We start from the raw sequence: 21,878 nt of genomic DNA, 5'->3' as shown, positions 1-21,878 counted from the left end.
ATCATCTGCTAAACTGTAGCGATCAACGAGATATTTAATCGTCTCTCCGAATGTTTCCAAACTGTTCGCAGCAATTATACAGAATCCGAGAACGGAACGTCCTTGTTCAAGGTGGCGGCGACAGCGGCGTTCTTTCCGCCATCTTGAAAGGGTGCGACACAGTTTTCAGAGCTGTTATAATTGTGTGATACATTAGATTGTCCTACAAGTTCATTCGCGTTTGTTATTAAATACCGCGCAGCGAATCGAGCAGAGTTTTTCTTTTTTCTTTTTATTTTTTTCTTTTTTGGTTATTTTTTAAGCAAAGCAAACAGCACGGTTGAGAAAGCTTCGAACACAAAATGGAATGTTAACGGGAATGATCGCGCTGTTTGCGTGCGCTTGTCACAACCTCTTCGGACAAGCTAATGTTTACCGTTTTGCGAGAAAAGCTGCGAACAATGTATTCCTCGAATCGAAGCTGAAGCGCGCCCCGTACAACGATGTTAATCGCGTTAGGATACGAAACGGCGAGGCAGCGGATCGCTCGAAAGAGAAAAAGATTAGAGTAGGCGATGTAACGGGGAGATTCGAAGGATCTATCCGATCGGGGGGATCGCACGCGATCGCGGAGAGGACTTCATAGATCACGAGGGAGGGAAGAGGATAGAAGTAAGCGACGCGAAAACCGTCGATTCTCGGTGCATCGTCCGGCTATCTTAGAAGAGCGACGCATCGCGTTGGAAACGCGCCGTTAGTTTAATCTACTAGGGAGCGTAAGTTAAGGATACGAATGCCATAATAATGACCAACTTTTTGTGGTTGTACTTAAGTCATACTTTTACACTTTACTGTTTACGTTTAAGGCTAACTAAATACCGTAAGTTGCATCATATCCCATTAGCGGAGCGTCTTGTATCGTGTTTAACGTTTCGGCCTCTCTTTCATTCTCTCTCTCTCTCTCTCTCTCTCTCTCTCTCTCTCTCTCTCTCTCTCTCTCTCTCACTCTCTCTCTCTCTCTTTATTTCTATTTCTTTCGTTTACTTTGATGGTTCCGGCGGCGGATGACTTTATGGGCGATCGTCGACTTCCTCGGTGCATCATTTCAACATTTTTACTCCTCTCTCGTTACGGAAAAGCTCGTGAAAGGTCGAATGAATTGCTAGCTTCGGTTTAATTGGTGGGCCAATGAATTTGTACCGTTGTTTCCGCTTTAAACGCTACTTCAATTCGAATAGAAATTTTTCTTAGGTTTTATTGCATTTCAGAGTCACTCTTTCGATTCCAAGTGCCAGTTGAATTTTCTAACTTAAAGAATTACTCGAGCAGCGTCAAATCGAAATAATCTATTTGCTTTTATTTTCACATACTTGAATTTTTTACTCGACTTGAACTGGCTAGTAGAAGATTAGAACCCAAGACCTACCGTCCGAGGGTTAGTATAAAGAATGATCAAAAAATTTCTCGGCCATTTGTTTGAGAATGTTCCTTTCCGCTGCTCGATTAAGTGCTTCTTTTTACGCGTAGAATTCGAAATGCGTTTGGAAACGAAAAAGTGCGACTGTAAACTGACGAAAACTATCGTCTATCGTCCACCACGGAGTGGCCTAATTTAATTGATAAGTTTATCGAACGGCAACGTCGACGACGTCCTCCGACAGCCGAGATTGCGTGAAGGAACTGCGTGACGAACTGTTAATCGGAAGTCAGGTATCGAGACCGCCTGTCGGTTAATGGTCCTGGCCAGACGACGCGCCCTGGACCTTGGTCTCACTTTTGTGATTATTATTTAAGCTTCTATGTTAAGCGTACGATATAGGCTAAGTTAGACTTTACCACAATATCTTGAACCCTACTCAAACTCTCGTCCGTCGTTCTCCCATCCGTCTCTGTGTTTCGCACAGGGTTCGGATCGAATTCGAGCGAAGACGAAAAACGAGAACGGCTCCCGTGCATTTATACTTTTACAAAAACTGTCCGAGATCATAGAAAGATTATGTGTCTCCCTCCGACATGAAGCGAACAGCGGAACAAACACATAAGTGGGAAGGGGTGAGTTCCGCGATTTTTAATCCGTATGACGTACTAGCTCTTACAGTTCTCTGTATCATAAGTTTCTAGGTTGTAACGTTATCGAAGGTGTAGATTTTTTCCCTCCTCTTTTTTTTTTGATTCTCATGATAAACATTCTATTTTGCGTAATCAATGACGACGACAAGGTGGTGAATGTGGGAGGCGAAGAAGGCACTCGGTCCCCTTTACGACGGAAACTCTGCGCGCTATAATCGCTAATTAATTCGCCAGTGTCGAGGACGAGCTGTCTCGCCAGGAGAAAAACGAACCCTAAACGCTCTGCCAGTGTGTGTGTTTTGTTCTATTCGAACGATCCTGTAACCTTTCCGTATTCCTGTACGCTTCTCCGGCACCCTTTCTCCCCACCCCCGCATTCTAAGTGTTAAGTTGTTCGATCGGGCATTGGAAATGCATCATTGTCCACCGCCGCCATCGCGTTTTGCTTCTTTTAACGTTGACGGGTCCGTGAACTCTCCTTTCGGCGAAACGCTCGATGCGTAAGGGTCGAGGATCGTTGTGCCTTCGAGTGCACACGTTGATACGTTTATTGCGATCGTATGGAGGACATACGCGTCCATTTTTGTGATTCCGTACGCAGTTGTTCAATGTTTTTTTTTTTTATACTTCTCTTAATGCTTATCTAGGATAGCTTGTGTACCCTAAAGAGTGTTTCAATAAAATTGACAATGAAATCAACGCGGTTCGGTTTATTTCTCGTCCTGTTCCGTTTTCCGTTCAATTTGCGCTCTGCGAATGAAAAATAAAGAGTAGATATCCTGGTCTACTCCTATACCTCATCCGTGCTTACACACAGAGGACACGACGCACGTCACTAGCGCACCCATGCGGCTAAATCCGGATACTTGTTACCAACTGGATATCGAGTCTACCCGCTCGGTAAAGCAGACCATAAATTACCGAATGTTACCATGTGCGATAACGCGGTTACCGACACAATCATTTTATGTAAGAATCACTAATTAATAAATAAAGACAATGTAATGAAACGTACGATCTGCGTATATTATTTCTTGAACCCCCAATTTTTCCCAATTTCGTGCCACCTCCTTCGATATCATACTCTCCTAATAGAAAATGCGATTTTTCGGAAAATTTCTGAAAATCTGGGAAAATCTCGACCGTCTGACTTGTCGTTGAGTTGTACTACTGAATTTCCGAAATTTTTCGAGCGTCTGGCTTGACGTTGACTTGCACTACTGAAAATCGGATACCTCCTTCGATATCATGTTCTCCTAATACAAAAGTTAAAATTTCCGGAAATTTTCGGAATTTCGGCCGTCTGACTTGTCGTTGAGTTGTGCTACTGAATTTTCGAAAATTTTCGAGCGTCTGGCTTGACGTTGACTTGTACTACTGAAATTCGGATACCTCCTTCGATATCATGTTCTCCTAATACACAAGTTAAAATTTCCGAAAATTTTCGAAATTTTCCGTAATTTCGGCCGTCTGACTTGTCGTTGAGTTGTACTACTGAAATTTCGAAAATTTTCGAGCGTCTGGCTTGACGTTGACTTGCACTACTGAAAATCGGATACCTCCTTCGATATCATGTTCTCCTAATACAAAAGTTAAAATTTCCGAAAATTTTCGAAATTTTTCGGAATTTCGGCCGTCTGACTTGTCGTTGAGTTGTACTACTGAAATTTCGAAAATTTTCGAGCGTCTGGCTTGACGTTGACTTGTACTACTGAAAATCGGATACCTCCTTCGATATCATGTTCTCCTAATACAAAAGTTAAAAATTCCGAAAATTTTCGAAATTTTTCGGAATTTCGGCCGTCTGACTTGTCGTTGAGTTGTACTACTGAATTTTCGAAAATTTTTCGAGCGTCTGGCTTGACGTTGACTTGTACTACTGAAATTCGGATACCTCCTTCGATATCATGTTCTCCTAATACAAAGTTAAATTTTTCCGAAAATTTTCGGAAAATTTTTCGACCGTCTGACTTGTCGTTGATTTGTACTACTGAAATTTCGAAAATTTTCGAACGTCTGGCTTGTCGTTGACTCATACTACTGAATTTCGTGCCACCTCCTTCGTTATCATGTTCTCCTAATACAAAGTTCAATTTTCGGAATTTTCGAAAATTTTTCGCAATTTTCTCAATTGTCGGATTTCTACTAGGAGAACATAATAGTACAAGAGGTGGCACGAAAATCTATCTGTAATTTCAAAAATTTTGGTGTTCCCGGAATTTTCGAGGTCGAGGGGAAAAAGAAGAACACATTAACTGTTGTAACTTATATTCTTTATTTTTCACGAAATAAATTACAATGTAAAACTTGTACATATACAAATGAGAATAAAATAGAACTTTCATTTAGCTTCTTATGGGCCCGTTCCGCATGCAGGTCGAGTGGTAGTGCGCAGGTGTTCTTCTCTTCGTGTTCTGAGGATCGATCTGGATACGTTCTAAGAGAACTACTGTCTGTCTTCTCACCCTGCCCTGAGAGCTACCGAACGCGAAAGATGTTCGCAGAAACTTAACAAGGAAACCGCACAAAATAAAGTTGGGTATCCAAGCTAACCCTGCGCACGAGCGCGGCCTAACCAACAAGCGAAATTCCCTGTACTCACGTCCCCATCCGTGCGTGAGTCACCGACGGATCTGCGATCAGAGGAATGACAACTTTAAGCCAAAAAGAATCAATTTTTAAAAAAGAAACTTTTGAAAAGTTCGGAAGCAAATTTCAATTAGAAATCAACAAAAAAAATTGACGATGTCCATTGAATGAAAAGTTAATCCGAAACAAAAACCGTGTGTTTTCGATTACACAAATTTTTACAATTAGTAAATCTTAAATTCTAATTTACAATATTATCGCAAATTTTAAACGAGCAGCTATTAGCTCGATATTATTCTCTATTCGTAAGATTCTTACAAATAGAGAATAATATCGATTGCCCAGGTCTCACCACGAGGAGGTTGCTGCACAAGAGACCCGAAAGGAAACCAGAAAGAATTCAATACGCTTCTTTCTGACTCCCTTTCTTACAATGACGATTTACAATCTTACAAACTAAATTTCGCAGGTCGCTAAATGGAAAAGATCACTTTTCCACAGAAAGAAAAGTTCACTTTACCATTTAACGTATGTCGAGTAATTATTGCGGGGAAAGTTGTAAATCGGAGAAGAAGTCTCCGATCCACGGGGGATCAAGAACGAATCAGGCAGAAGGCTCTGATTCTTTCAAAGCGAGAAACAAAACAGAGCAGAAGGCTCTGGTTCAAGGGTTACGCGACGCGTACAATGCTTACAAGCTATCTGCCGACCAGTACGGTACCCGACGCTTCCTCACAGAGAACGATGGCCAGGGACGCCTCCACCTTTTGGTAGATCAACCTAACCCCAACTACCCGCCACGAGCAACGCTGACGCAACAAGGCGACGGAAAGACTTATGGGGAATGAAACCCCTGCTCCCGGCGCGAGCCACGCCAGCGTCGACGTGACTTAGGCAGACATTTTACGAAGGAAGGGATCTACCTGGCGAGTACTGCTCCCTGACCATCAATTCTCAGTGCATCCACGTCGAGTATCGTAACGTGGACCGGTTCAACACTTGCAAGCAAGGTCCGACACAGCCTTCTGCTGTGTCGGAGTTAACAATCGAGACGAGGAAGTGAAATTAGGGCAATAATTACTCGACATAATTACAACGACGATCAACTATCTTAATAACTACTGCACGCACGCAAGTCGAGCAATTATTGTGGGCAAAAAAAAACTAAATCAGACATGTCTCTGAACAATGACAGAGAAAATACAAATGGAGCAGAAGGCTCTGTGTCGAGAGAGAAAATGGAAGAATCAATCAAAGCAGAAGGCTGAGATTTACAAAAAAAAAAAAAGAAAAATGGAAGATGCGACAAAGAGCAGAAGGCTCTGGTTCGATGGTGACACGCTACCCACTGGTCACAGCAGAAGGCTGTGACCCAAATGAAAAAGCGAAATTAACGAAGAGAATCCGACACAATAATTGCTCGACAACTAATACTAACTTACAAATAAATCAGCGTCTTCTTTCGATTCGGCGTCTTCTTTCAATTCGGCGTCTTCGATGCGTTGCCTTCGGTGGATGATAAATAAGGCCAGCTGTCCTACACCAGCTGAAGCAGACAAATCGTAATTAGTCACAATTCAATGCAAGAACACGATGAATAGGAGAAGAAACGATGAGAAGAAACGATGAGAAGAAACGATGAGAAGAATCGATGAGAAAAAACGATGAGAAGAAACGATGAGAATAAATAAACGACGAGATACAAACTCTAAACCCCGTACACGAGTACGGCCTACCTAACATGCACAAGAGTGCGAATCTACCAGCTCACGAGAGCCAAGCTAACCCCGTACACGAGTACGGTCTACCTAACATGCACAAGAGTGCGAATCTACAACTAATACTAACTTACAAATAAATCTGCGTCTTCTTTCGAATCGGCGGCGTCTTCTTTCGATTCGGCGTCTTCGGTCGATGCGTTGGCTTCGGAGGATAATAAATAAGACCAGCTGCCCTACACCAGCTGAAGCAGACAAATCATAATTAGTCACAATTCAATGCAGGAACAAAAATAGAAGAACACGATGAATAGGAGAAGAAACGATGAGAATAAAGAAACGACGAGATACAAACTCTAAACCCCGTACACGAGTACGGCCTACCTAACACGCACAAGAGTGCGAATCTACCAGCTCACGAGAGCCAACCTAACCCCGCACACGAGTGCGGCCTACCTAACATGCACAAGACTGCGAATCTACCAGCTCACGAGAGCCAACCTAATACCACCAGCTCACGACAGCCAACCTAACCCCGCACACGAGTGCGGCCTACCTAACATGCACAAGAGTGCGAATCTACCAGCTCACGAGAGCCAACCTAATACCAGCTCACGAGAGCCAAGCTAACCCCGTACACGAGTACGGCCTACCTAATATGCACAAAAGTGCGAATCTAACCGGCTCAAGAGAGCCAAACTAACCCCGTACACGAGTACGATATATATAAATTTTAGAGTAGGAACTTTTGAAAGTTCAGAAGTGATTTTCAATTCGAAAGACGAACAATTTCAATCGAAAACAAATCGAACGAAATTGGGACGCAATGACCTACAAGCTGGGTAGCCCCGGGTTCGCTAATACCCGTACTCACCCACGGCCCCCACCCGTGAGTGAGCCCCTGGGGGACCTCCGATTGGAGGAATACCAATTTTATATCAAAAATATAAAATAATATAATTTCAGAATACCAATTTTATGGCAAAAGTATAATATAATATAATTTCAAGAAGAGGAACTTTTGAAAAGTCCCGAAGCAAATTCGAATTAGAAATACAAGAATAATATAATTGTCGGCATTCGTTGAATGAACACGTATTCCAAAACAAAAAATGTATATTTGAATTGTGACTTACAAAGAGCTGCTGAAAGTTGATCAAGGTGAGCTGCGAATTCTTGTGTGTTTCGATTAACTGAAAGGAACTGTCAAGAAGGTGAAAGTGAGCCAAGGGTAAACGAGGACAGCATTGAAGGACCGTTGAACCGTCCCGAAGTAGCTTAAAGTAAATTCATATAAAATTCAATTAAGTACACATGTTTTTACAATTAGCAAGTCTTAAATTCTATTATAAAATGTTATCGCAAATTATAATTGTGCAGCTATTAGCTCGATATTATCCTGTATTTGTAAGATACTAGAAGTTCTTACAAATAGAGAATAATACCGATTGCCCGGGTCTCACCACGAGGAGGTTGCTGCACAAGAGACCCGAAAGGAAGCCAGAAGGAATTCAATACGCTTCCTTCTGACTCCCTTTCTTACAACGACGCTTTCGAGTTTTACAAACTAAATTTCGCAGCGTATGTCGAGTAATTATTGCGGAGAAAAAGGGGTGTGTCGGAGAAGAAGTCTCCGATCCACGAGGGATCAAAAACGAATCAGGCAAAAGGCTCTGATTCTTTCAAAGAGAGAAACAAAACCGAACCAGAGCAGAAGGCTCTGGATCGAGGGAGACGCGACGCGTACAATGCTTGCAAGCTATCTGCCGACCAGTACGGTACCCGACGCTTCCTCACAGAGAACGACGGCCAGGGACGCCTCCACCGTACGGTAGAACTACCTTCCCCAACTACCCGCCACGAGCAACGCTGGCGCAACAAGGCGACGAAGAGACTTACGGACGAAGGATCCCCTGCTCCCGGCGCGAGCCACGCCAGCGTTGACGTGACTTAGGCAGACATTTTACGAAGGAAGGGTTCTACCTGGCGAGTACTGCTCCCTGACCATCAATTCTCTATGCATCCACGCCGAATATCGCAACTGGACCGGTTCAACACTTGCAAGCAAGGTCCGACACAGCCTTCTGCTGTGTCGGAGTCAAAAATCGAGCCGAGCAAAGTCAAGTTACGGCAATAATTACTCGACATAATTACAACGACGATCGACTATCTTAATAACTAATGTACGCACGCAAGTCGAGCAATTATTGTGGGCAAAAATTACTGGCCACAGCAGAAGACTGTGACCCAAATCAACAAGCGAATTTAACAAAATGAATCTAACACAATAATTGCTCGACAACTAATACTAACTTACAAATAAATCTGCGTCTTATTTCGATTCGGCGTCTTCTTCCGATTCGGCGTCTTCGGTCGATGCGTTGGCTTCGGAGGATGATAAATAAGACCAGCTGACCTACACCAGCTGAAGCAGACAAATCGTAATTAGTCACAATTCAATGCAGGAACAAAAATAGAAGAACACGATAAATAGGAGAAGAAACGATAAGAAGAAACGATGAGAATAAAGAAACGACGAGGTACAAACTCTAAACCCCGTACACGAGTACGGCCTACCTAACATGCACAAGAGTGCGAATCTACCAGCTCACGAGAGCCAAGCTAACCCCGCACACGAGTGCAGCCTACCTAACATGCACAAGAGTGCGAATCTATAACTAATACTAACTTACAAATAAATCTGCGTCTTCTTTCGAATCGGCGGCGTCTTCTTTCGATTCGGCGTCTTCGGTCGATGCGTTGGCTTCGGAGGATAATAAATAAGACCAGCTGCCCTATACCAGCTGAAGCACACAAATCATTATTAGTCACAATTCAATGCAGGAACAAAAATAGAAGAACACGATGAATAGGAGAAGAAACGATGAGAATAAATAAACGACGAGATACAAACTCTAAACCCCGTACACGAGTACGGCCTACCTAACATGCACAAGAGTGCGAATCTACCAGCTCACGAGAGCCAACCTAACCCCGCACACGAGTGCGGCCTACCTAACATGCACAAGAGTGCGAATCTACCAGCTCACGAGAGCCAAACTAACCCCGTACACAAATACGGCCTACCTAATATGCACAAGAGTGCGAATCTACCAGCTCAGGAGAGCCAACCTAATACCAGCTCACGAGAGCCAAACTAACCCCGTACACGAGTACGGCCTACCTAATATGCACAAGAGTGCAAATCTAACTGGCTCACGGGAGCCAAACAAACCCCGTACACAAGTACGGCCTACCCGACAAGAAACTAAGAGTAGATGAAGTCAGAACTTCCATCTACTGAGGTGGCGCTTCGGGGCGCCCCGGGTTCGCCAATACCCGTACTCACCCACAGCAGTGAGTCCCTGAGGGACCTCCGTTCGGAGGAATACCAACTTAAAACCAGATATATAAATTTTAGAATAAGAACTTTTGAAAGTTCAGAAATAAATTTCAATTGGAAACATGAACAATTCCAATAGGAAATAAGTCAAACGAAATGGGGACGCAACGACATAAAGGTTAGGGTCATAGCAATTTTAAGAAACAGAACTTTTAAAAAGTTCAGAAGCAAATTTCAATTGGAAATCCAGAAAAAATGTACGATGTTTATTGAATGAAAAAGTATTCCGAAACAAGAAGTGTGTGTTTCGATTAATAATTAATAGGAGGTGCCAAGAAGGCGTAGGTGGGCCAAAGGTAAACAAGGAAAGCGCGAAGGAAAGCAGGAAGGACCCTTGGCCCACCCCATGCAGGTTTAAAATAAATTCAGACACACAATTCAATTAAATACACAAGTTTTTATTATCAGTACGTCTTAAATTTTATTTCACAATGTTATCGCAAATTATAAATGAGCAGCCATTAGCTCGATATTATTCTTTATTTGCAAGATAATAGAAGATCTAACAAATGGAGAATATTATCGATTGCCCGGGTCTCACCACGAGGAGGTTGCTGCACGAGAGACCCGAAAGGAAGCCAGAAGGAATTCAATACGCTTCCTTCTGACTCCCTTTCTTACAACGACGCTTTCGAGTTTTACAAACTAAATTTCGCAACGTATGTCGAGTAATTATTGCGGATAAAAAATGTGTGAGTCGGAGAAGAAGTCTCCGATCCACGGTGGGTGAAAAACGAATCAGGCAGAAGGCTCTGATTCTTTCAAAGAGAGAAACAAAACCGAACCAGAGCAGAAGGCTCTGGATCGAGGGTAACGCGACGCGTACAATGCTTGCAGAACCAACTCCAGCCAGCACCGATACTCGACGTGTCCTCACGAAGAGCGATGGCCGAGAGAAGCGTTCAAACGATACCCATTTCCCCCACCCACCTGTCGCCAAGCAACGACTAGCGTTGAGGCGACTCGGGTGGCCTTACAGCAGAGAGGATTTTACACGAGTGAACAGGTCTCTCAACCATCCCTCTCAATGGGTCTACGCCGAGCACCGGTACCAACCGGTCTGGTACATACAAGCAAGGTCCGACACAGCATAAGGCTGTGTCGGAATCAAAAATCGAACCGAGCAAACTGAAGTTACGGCAATAATTACTCGACATTTATACAATACTGATATTCAAGCTTAATAACTAACGCACGCAATCGAATCGAGCAATTATTGTGAGCCAAAAAAAAACTAAATCTGACAAGTCTCTGAACAATGCGAGACAAAATAAAAGCAAGCGAATTTAACAAAGTGAATCTAACACAATAATTGCTCGACAACTAATACTAACTTATAAATAATATGACGTCTTCGTACCACGTGTTGTCTCCGTTCGACCATAAAATTTCTCATCTGTTGTACTCGCTCTGAAACAGACTAATAATAATTAGGCAAGATACAACGGAGGAATCGAAGTAATAGAAGACGACGAAATAAAGAACAAACGATGACCCCGTACACGAGTACGGCCTACCTAACACGCACAAGAGTGCGAAATCTAACCAGCTCACGAGAGCCAAACCTAACACCAGCTCACGAGAGCCAAGCTAACCCCGTACACGAGTACGGCCTACCTAATATGCACAAGAGTGCGAATCTAATCGGCTCACGCGAGCCATAACAACCCCGTACACGAGTACGGCCTACCTAATATGCACGAGAGTGCGAATCTAACCGGCTCACGGGAGCCATAACAACCCCGTACACGAGTACGGCCTACCTAATATGCACGAGAGTGCGAATCTAACCGGCTCACGGGAGCCATAACAACCCCGTACACGAGTACGGCCTACCTAATATGCACGAGAGTGCGAATCTAACCGGCTCACGGGAGCCATAACAACCCCGTACACAAGTACGGCCTAACCGAGCCCAAACTAAGAGTAGATGAAGTCAGAACTTCCATCTACTGAGGTGGCGCTTCGGGGCGCCCCGGGTTCGCCAATACCCGTACTCACCCACAGCAGTGAGTCCCTGAGGGACCTCCGTTCGGAGGAATACCAACTTAAAACCAGATATATAAATTTTAGAATAAGAACTTTTGAAAGTTCAGAAATAAATTTCAATTGGAAACATGAACAATTCCAATAGGAAATAAATCAAACGAAATGGGGACGCAACGACATAAAGGTTAGGGTCATAGCAATTTTAAGAAACAGAACTTTTAAAAAGTTCAGAAATAAATTTCAATTGATAAGATGAACAATTCCAATCCTAAATAAATCAAACGAAATGGGGACGCAACAACATAAAGGCTAGGGTCATAGCAATTTTAAGAAACAGAACTTTTAAAAAGTTCAGAAATAAATTTCAATTGGAAAGATGAACAATTCCAATCCTAAATAAATCAAACGAAATGGGGACGCAACGACATAAAGGTTAGGGTCATAGCAATTTTAAGAAACAGAACTTTTAAAAAGTTCAGAAATAAATTTCAATTGGAAAGATGAACAATTCCAATCCTAAATAAATCAAACGAAATGGGGACGCAACGACATAAAGGTTAGGGTCATAGCAATTTTAAGAAACAGAACTTTTAAAAAGTTCAGAAATAAATTTCAATTGGAAAGATGAACAATTCCAATCCTAAATAAATCAAACGAAATGGGGACGCAACAACATAAAGGCTAGGGTCATAGCAATTTTAAGAAACAGAACTTTTAAAAAGTTCAGAAATAAATTTCAATTGGAAAGATGAACAATTCCAATCCTAAATAAATCAAACGAAATGGGGACGCAACGACATAAAGGTTAGGGTCATAGCAATTTTAAGAAACAGAACTTTTAAAAAGTTCAGAAATAAATTTCAATTGGAAAGATGAACAATTCCAATCCTAAATAAATCAAACGAAATGGGGACGCAACAACATAAAGGCTAGGGTCATAGCAATTTTAAGAAACAGAACTTTTAAAAAGTTCAGAAATAAATTTCAATTGGAAAGATGAACAATTCCAATCCTAAATAAATCAAACGAAATGGGGACGCAACGACATAAAGGTTAGGGTCATAGCAATTTTAAGAAACAGAACTTTTAAAAAGTTCAGAAATAAATTTCAATTGGAAAGATGAACAATTCCAATCCTAAATAAATCAAACGAAATGGGGACGCAACAACATAAAGACTAGGGTCATAGCAATTTTAAGAAACAGAACTTTTAAAAAGTTCAGAAATAAATTTCAATTGGAAAGATGAACAATTCCAATCCTAAATAAATCAAACGAAATTGGGACGCAACAACATAAAGGCTAGGGTCGCCCCGGGTTCGCCAATACCCGTACTCACCCACGGCCCCATCCGTGAGTGAGCCCCCTGAGGGACCTCCGTTCGGAGGAATACCAATTTTAAATCAGATAAATAAATTTTAGAAGAACTTTTGAAAGTTCAGAAATAATTTTTAATTTGAAAGTTGAACAATTTGTATCAGGTATAAATATAGGGAAATTAGAACGCAACAACCTACAAGCTTGGATCGCTCCGGGTTCGCTAATACCCGCACTCACCCACAGGACGCACCCGTGAGTGAGTCCCTGAGGGACCTCCATTCGGAGGAATACCAATTTTAAATCAGATATATAAATTTGAGAATAGGAACTTTTGAAAGTTCAGAAGTAATTTTTAATTGGAAAGTTGAACAATTTTAATCAAAAATAAATACAGCGAGATTGGGACGCAACAAACAACAAGCTAGGGTCGCTCCGGGTTCGCTAATACCCGTACTCACTCACGGCCCGGCCCGTGAGTGAGCCCCTGAGGGACCTCCGAACGGAGGAATACCAATTTTATGTTAAAAATATAATATAATATAATACAATTTCAAAATACCAATTTTATGTCAAAAATATAACATAATATAATATAATTTCAAAATACCAGTTTTATGTCAAAAATATAATATAATATAATCAAATTTCAGAGTACTAATTTTATGTCAAAAATATAATATAATGTAATTTCAAGAAAAGAAACTTTTGAAAAATTCCGAGGCAAATTCGAATTAAAAATACAGAAGTAATAATTGACGGCGTTCGTTGAATCAATGCGTATTCCAAAACAGAAAATGTATATTTGTGTTGTTACTTACCGGTTGCTGAAAGTTGACCAAGGTGAGCGGAGACAGCTTCCAGGAACCGCTGGCCGACCGCGAGACAGCTTAAGGTGGACCAGGGTTGACCAGTGATGTCCACTGCAGCTCTGGAGGATCCCTGGTCCACTCGAAGGTAGGCGAGGGTAGGCCAGGGTGGTCAGGGTGGGCCAGGACAGCTCTGGATAATCTCTGGGCAACTCCAAGGTCGTTCGGCCTTCTGGTCCCGGAGCACCTCCGCTCACTCCTGAGTGCGCACTATGACTGACTGACTGAGCGCGGACGCCGTGGTGGGGTGCGCGGTGCGCGGTGCGCAACTCCCCCACCCCAAACTAGCTGCGCCAGATTTCGATCGCCGCGATAGTAATTATTGATAAATTTGTTATTTCTGGCTGTTTAATGTTTATAACAATTTCTTTTTGTAATGGTATCAACAAGCGCTCCCTTGACCATCTTGCCACCTAATTTTTTAGTAAAAATACTTAATAGAACTCGAGATACAGAGTAACTTTTAAACCATGAATATTCGCACGTATTAATTTATCGAACACAATTCACTGATAAATTTATTATTTCTGGCTGTTTAATGTTTATAACAATTTCTTTTTGTAATGGTATCAACAAGCGCTCCCTTGACCATCTTGCCACCTAATTTTTTAGTAAAAATACTTAATAGAACTCGAGATACAGAGTAACTTTTAAACCATGAATATTCGCACGTATTAATTTATCGAACACAATTCACTGATAAATTTATTATTTCTGGCTGTTTAATGTTTATAACAATTTCTTTTGCTAATGGTATCAACAAGCACTCCCTTGACCATCTTGTCATTTAATTATTTAGTAAAAATAAATTATAGAACTCGAAATACAGAGTAAGATTTAATTCACGAATATTCGCACGCTGTAATTAATCGTATACAATTCACTGTAAAATTTATTAATTCTGGCTGTTTAATGTTTATAACAATTTCTTTCGGCAATGATGTCGACAAGCACTCCCTTGACCATCATGCCATCTAATTATTTAGTAAAAATAAATTATAGAAACCGAGATACAGAATAACTTTTAAGCCATGAATATTCGCACGCATTAATTTATCGAATACAATTCACTGGTAAATTAATTATTTCCAGCTGATTAATATTTATAAACATTTTTTCTGTCAACTACGTCGACAAGCACTCCCTTCGTCATCGTGCCATCTAATTATTTAGTAAAAATAAATTATAGAAACCGAGATACAGAATAACTTTTAAGCCATGAATATTCGCACGTATTAATTTATCGAACACAATTCACTGGTAATTTAATTATTTCCAGCTGATTAATATTTATAAACATTTTTTCTGTCAACTACGTCGACAAGCACTCCCTTCGTCATCGTGCCATCTAATTTTTGAGCAAAAATAATTAACAGAACTCAAGATATACAATAACTTTTGAACCTTGAATATTCGCACGCATGTAATGTTTACGACAACTTCTTTTTCCAAGGATGTCAACAAGCACTCCTTTGACCATGTTGCCACCCAATTTCTTAGAAATGGTAGGTAATAGAATTCAAGGTACAGAATAACTTTTAAATCATGAACATTCTCACGGTATTTCATGTCGTGCGACACGAAACAGCAAAAAATGAGATGACTGAACTGTCCTACTCCTACATCTGTTCTGTGATATTAGTTCCACAATATCAGTTCCGACCGATATGGTAGAACGTGGCACAGAAATCTGGATCCCTGCGTACGTGAGAAAAAAATACATTTGCTGATGGGTCCACTCCTATACCTCGTCTGTGATGCAATATCTCTCTGTGATAAGTCGCAAACGATGGTAATCGTCTGTCGATAACCCTTGCTAACTAGCTCGATTATTTTATCAAGGATGGTGCCACCAGTCTGAAAAACTCACCCCATGGGTAAAACAATAATTTTCATAATTCCTACTGCACGTGACAGCACACATGGGATCTGGAAAGTATGAAAAGATTTTTGGAAGCAAACGAAAATAGAATCTAGGGAAGGAACTGAGAAGATCTACGCAATTGACCGGGTGGATCTGGACAAGAGAAAGAAGGATCTAAAGCAGGTCATCTAGGGAAAGGAACAAACGATCTAGAGACACGAAGGAGAGTAGGGGATTATCACTTTATTAACACATTTGTTTAATTTTCGTATAGTAACATTTTTAAAAGATTTCTCACAGATTAATTTCGTCATGGCGGGTTTCTATTTTCTCGAAATAATTCACAAATTAAGTATAGGGTGAGTCGTATTTCTTCTGTTTGATCAGCATCTTCAGCTGTTCAATCCTACAACGTCTACCACTGCCATCTTCTAAAGCGTCAGCCTCCGTTTCGGAAGGATTCTGCGCTCCATTCTCGGGAAGTTTATTCACCATCGTTCGCAGACTCGGTTGCGAATGAACGTGGCTAACCTTGGGAAATGCTTTGACGAAATCCAATTCCTCGTTGGTGGGTTTTTCAACGTCTTCCGGTCGAATTCCTGCTTTACAGCTGAACGTATTCCTTCTTCTCCCTGGTGGTCGCAATTCTTCGTATGGAATCCTATATTCCAGCGATACCGGCATCTTTTTAACCTTTTTGTCCACCTCCTGATCACCGGTGATCTCCTCGAATGGCTTCTGCAAAAATTTTAATTTTTAAACAATTCTTACGATCAATTACCGTTCCATCAACTTTCATCCATTCGTCACATTTTTCTTCGCCGTTTTTTGAAGCTGTGTGCTCTAAAAATCATTCTATTAAATACTTTTAAACAATACCGACAATCTCAACCCTCGTTAACATTTAATTCTCGATCTTGTTTCGCATTGGATCTACTCATGTGGATTCACTCATTACCTTGTTACAGCCTTCGCCAATCATCCGGAACATAACCGCTTTAGGCAATTTGAAAGCGGGCGGCGATTTCGGTTGCGGCTCCAAACAGCATTTCCTGCACTGTTTCACCAATTGCGTGTACAAGAAAACGTCTCCGTCGGTTTCCTCGTATCGAGGATCAAGAAGCCTCGGATCCTCTCCGCGTTGCTTCTTTCTTTGCCGATTAGCGATTCGACAGGTGCAAGGATCGGGCCAGGACCTCTTAGGATCCGGTCCAAATATCTCCTCCCACAAGGTCAGTTTCACCTCGGGGGGTTTGCTTTTCACGCAGTTGCTCGGCTTTTCTGCGGGGTGCTCTTTTCTGAAACAGAAGAACCTTCTCCTCGGTTTTCTCTCGATACACTTCGACGGGCACCCTTTGCACGGCTCAAGGGATTCTATTTTTGCCGGTGCTGGCAACCCGCAATTCCCGCTGCCGACTTCGACGGGTTTCCGTTTCGATTTGAACCAAAAAGTCCGCACGTTCTCCTCGGATATCATCGAACTTAGCGAGGACCTTTTGAACAGTGAGTTGCTCAGGTTATCCTAAAAATTATTATTTATTTGATTGGGGATATCGGGTCGCTCGATCTTTCGGTTTCAGTGTCCTATTCGGATCGATTTTTCAACGCAATTATTTGTTTGTAACGATTGCTCGCGATGACTGTTCGTTCTGCATAACCTACGACTCGTTTGACCCGCGTCGATTTTGTCGACGCACGAACGACAGTTGTACCTTTGGCCAGAACAGACTGGAAATTTGAAATCTAGGTCTGAAGGACGCCATGACGAAGAGAATTTTGTGGACGAACGGTCCCTCGTGGTTATCCTTGACGGTTACATTGGTAATTTAGGTTTGACAGGCCAGTCTGAAACAAAACAGCACTGCTGCGAGAGATTTTGACAACCGTCAAAACGGAACGTCCAACAAATAATCAATTCTACAGAGGCGAAGAATTCGTCGGAAAAATAAATTCAACAGAAAAATAAATAATTCCTAAATTATACATTGTGAAAGGGACAGAAATACAGCATTGTGATTTCAGTTGAAATTTTTATGCATGGAAAATTGTAAGGGGTGATATTCTTGTGGTATTTATTAAACAACCCATGCCAGACGCATTTTGTGCTCGGTACGGTTAGTGTTAAGGGTTGAATTACGTTGGCAGCGACGTCGGAACGATGGCGCGTGCATAAAATGGCGGTGTGGCGATCACGTCGGAGGCAGATGGGTCGATTTTAATGATAAAATGGCGTCGACAGCGCCGGCTCGAGGACGCGGGATTTACTCGAGTCGCCCGCTAATGCCGATTCGGTTTCCTTTGATCGTCGGGGGCTTCCGGTGGCTGTGCAAATCCCGCGGCAACCCTACCGAGAGCCGGCCCCTGTTAATTCCGAGGGAACACCGGAATTACTGATACCGCCTCTGCAAACGAGACGAGATGAAGCCGGAAACGTCGATGTAGTCAATATTGCGCGCATCCACCTACGCGGACGATAGAAAACAGAGGGGTGGAGGGGCGAGAGGGTGACGAAGAGGGACAGAGAGAGAGAGAGAGAGAGGGAGAGCGAGAGAGGAGGATGAAGGAGAGACAGAGAGACACCTGGTAGCTCGAAGGAGACGCAATGAGAGATTTCGAAGCGTTTGCGAGCCGGTGCAGATTGATTCGACTCGCCTAAACTGACGTTCTGCTACAGTCTCGCTCATAACTGGCGATTCTCCTTCCTTTCATACTTTGATCAACCGTTTTGGAGTGTTCGTAAGATCAATAGAAAGGTTTATTGCTTCTACGGACAAGGAATGATACTTTGCAAAAGACAGCGAAAGCGTTGAAGCGATGGTATCTTGTATTTCCATTGTTGAAATTATTTTTCCTTATATAGTACATTATTTTTATGTTCTGTACAAATTTTAAGAAGTTAGAAAATGGTACTGATATAGTATAAGCAATTCTAAACACAGGTTTAAGTAGTATAGTCTGTATAAAGCGAACCGAAGGCGATATCGTTGACTTCCACTACTGCGACAGTTCCTTTGTACTGAATTTCTTCGTGTAACCATTTTTTCCTTATTAATCTCCTGTTGTGCGTTGACCTGGCCTGCTTTAAACGACCTGTTTTACAACAACAAAGACAATTTCCTAATCTCTGAACTTTTCAATCTATAACAATTCCAATTTCATTGAAAAATCTACTAAATTCACTCAAACAAATTGAGAAAGGTCTCGTGCAAAGACAACTACACCTGGTCCACAGGATTCACCCTACCTGAACGACACTGTAGACGTCTGCCGCTTGGCGACATCCCTTCCAGCCCCCGCACGGGGGTAGGTATGTATCCCCTACTCCAGATTTTCCGGCGGCGAGTCGCGGTGAGGAAGGGTGTTTACTCAAGACACGACAATTCATTACGTAATTGAATTGAATGAGGCCTCACTCCTCCGGCTGTTTCCCCGGCGTTGCTAGTATCTCCGCGGCAGTCTCTCCATCCCTCTCTCCCTCTCTTTCTTCCTCTCCCTGTCCCTCTCTCGCAACCCCTCTCATGGCTAGCACGTGTAGAAACGGTGGTTGCGCGTGTGCGAAGCCCATCTCTGGCCCTCGGATGGGGAAACCATCCCCCGTGGCCCACCACACCCTGTCCGACCATCCACACAGAGAGAATCTCTCTCTCTCTCTCTCTCTCTCTCTCTCGATCTCTCGATCTCTCCCCGTCTCTGTCCATTTCTCTTTCTCTCCCGCGCAGGCCCGTGTCTGCCCCGATGCGCTCTCTCGGTGGGGTACTACCGAATTAAACGATTAGTTAAACTGATTTCGAGTTAGGCGAATGAATAAGTAATCGGATTTCTCGTTAAGGTAATCGCATTGCGCCCTGATTGGCTCCGTCTGCCTGCGTTATAGACCGTTTCCCCTACCGTTTCGATGCTCGATGTGGTTCCCTTCGTTCCACCTCCACCCAGCAAACCTAAACAGCTCCGTCTCCGTCCCGCCAATTAATCCTACGATAGCTCTCATGCTCTACCCTTTTAGTCCTCTTTCTTCTCCCACCATTGCTGCGGTCCCTTTTATCCTGACGCACGCGGGATACCGTCACTCGATCCGCGATTTCGACGGGTACGTCGCACGGCCGGCCAAAATCGCCGAATTCTGGACAAAATTAATTTTTTTTTCATTAATTGGACGTTTTCCAGTACAAACAGAACGGCTTCAGAGGCTTTCGCGAAGCTTTCAGAACTTTTTGACGGTGGTTTGCTGAGAAACTGATTTCCTAAAACTACCCTTACGGTAACAACTACCCTTAACTACCCTCGTCTAAAATGTAAGCGTATTAAATGCAAAATAATTCTCGTCTGTTTACAATTATTCAGCGAACAGTACTGCACTCTTTGATAAAGATAACTGTTTACAAATGTATGACATCAGAAAGCACTCCAGAGAAGAGTACGATTCTTCCAGGTATTTTTCCAGCGATTTCAAAGTTCTCGTGAAAAGTTCGAAGCTGGGGGAATTAATTTTTACAGCAATATTAAACCCAAGAGTAATTTTTGTTTTTAGGTTTTTCGGGTCATTTCGAACGACAACGTGCCACGGTTTCGTGCACGATTCGGTCGGTTTCTTTCGAAAGTGCCGCTCATCTTCCCGCGACTATCGACGTCTTCTCCCTTCCGGTTCGACCATCCGCCTGGTTTCCCCGCTCGACCCCGTTCGTTTACGCGTCTGCCAGCCTGATTCCCTCTGTCCGTATCCGAGCGTGTTCCACGGGCCGGCGACGCGGAACCGTGTTTGCCCGAGCAATTACATTCCCGAACGCAATCCCATTTAAATATTGCCGAGTTTGGTAGCGGCAAACACGGGGTGGTTCCACGGCCTCGCGCAATCGCCGAGGGACAAGGCCATTTCGATGTAAAATATTTTACACGCGGTGCCTACGCCGACTTCCTAACCCTTTTCCCCCAAAAAAATTATCCCCACGCACCGTAACCGCTTCGAAATCTGCTTACGGCTTTGACGCTCTCAGCTTTCAATTGCTTCCCCGTTTACGAACCATCCGACGAGTCTCTTGTCAATTTACCGCGGTATTTAATCGATTTTTCATCCGTCTGACCAATTTGCATTTTTATTTTCATACGTGCTGTAAGCTTGATTGATAATCATCTATTCGTAATTATTCGACTGCGGATCTTCGTGCAAAATAAATATTGTCTGCATTTTTGCCTTGAATTATCTTAATAAGTTGGGGGTAACATATCAGGGTTCTCAAATTCTTCCAATGTTTGCGCTATCACAAACTAGGTTTTGTCACAAATGCATAAAATCCGCAGTCTAGTCATTATGCAGCTTGTCACATAAATCAATAACATGTGACGGTAAAATCGATATTGTAAATTCATATCGCGCTCTTCTCTTTTTCTTACAGACGTTTCGCAATTGTGTAAAATAAAAATATACTTTCTCTCCTAGTAATTTCCATAGCGATAATCCTAAATTCTTCTGACTTCAAGGATCCAATTGCAAACCCACAGCCCACGCAAGTCACCCAAAATCCCATCCAGCCGAATCTGCATCCTTCTCTGCCCCCTCCGTCTCCACCGTGAGACCTCCATCCGCATAAAAATTTCGCACCCTCATCCCCCACAATTTCAAAACCTTCCCCTCAGGACCTCCCGAAAAATGGTTGACAAAATCGCGGCGGGAGATCTCCACCAGCTCCTGGAGACAGTTCACGTTCCAAGGTCACCCACACGAAAAGATAAAAAACGCCACCCAATCGCTCCACCCTTCGAGAACAATCATTTCTACGATCCTCTCCAAGGCCGCACGCTACCGGGGTTGTCAATAGCCGTCGGTTACCAGCCGAATCATTTTAAATCGATTATCAACCCCGAGCAATAAGCGCTCGCGATGTAAACAGCGAGTGGAAGAAGTGGGGGGTAGGAAAACCGCCCCCTGTTCGCACCTAGTCGTCCCGGAAGTTGAAGCAAGATGGAACACGAGGGTTTCGAAAACTGGCGAAGTGTCGACGACGGGTACACTCCCACCTTTGCGAAGGGTTGCTGGATGTAGACTGGGGGTACGAGGGGTGCGTTGAAGGGTGGTCGGCGCGGTAG

The 21,878-nt window shown here is 42.8% G+C and overlaps 1 protein-coding gene across 1 annotated transcript; it reads right to left on the bottom strand.

Annotated features, from left to right (window-relative positions):
• Positions 1 to 16,091: 16,091 nt before the first annotated feature.
• On the bottom strand, positions 16,092 to 17,560 carry LOC143361354 (uncharacterized). The gene is made up of 3 exons (XM_076800690.1): positions 17,510 to 17,560; positions 16,756 to 17,319; positions 16,092 to 16,535 (listed from the first exon to the last, which is right to left on the bottom strand). Exons 1-3 carry the CDS (start codon positions 17,558 to 17,560, stop codon positions 16,146 to 16,148), a joined length of 1,005 nt encoding a protein of 334 aa, XP_076656805.1. The 3' UTR covers positions 16,092 to 16,145.
• Between the last annotated feature and the right edge of the window lie 4,318 nt (positions 17,561 to 21,878).

Source organism: Halictus rubicundus, chromosome 15 (genome assembly GCF_050948215.1).
Source record: "Halictus rubicundus isolate RS-2024b chromosome 15, iyHalRubi1_principal, whole genome shotgun sequence".
In the NCBI taxonomy this organism is placed as follows: Eukaryota; Metazoa; Arthropoda; class Insecta; order Hymenoptera; family Halictidae; genus Halictus; species Halictus rubicundus.
Note: the sequence above shows the minus strand (reverse complement) of the source record. Positions and strands in the feature narration are given on the sequence as shown.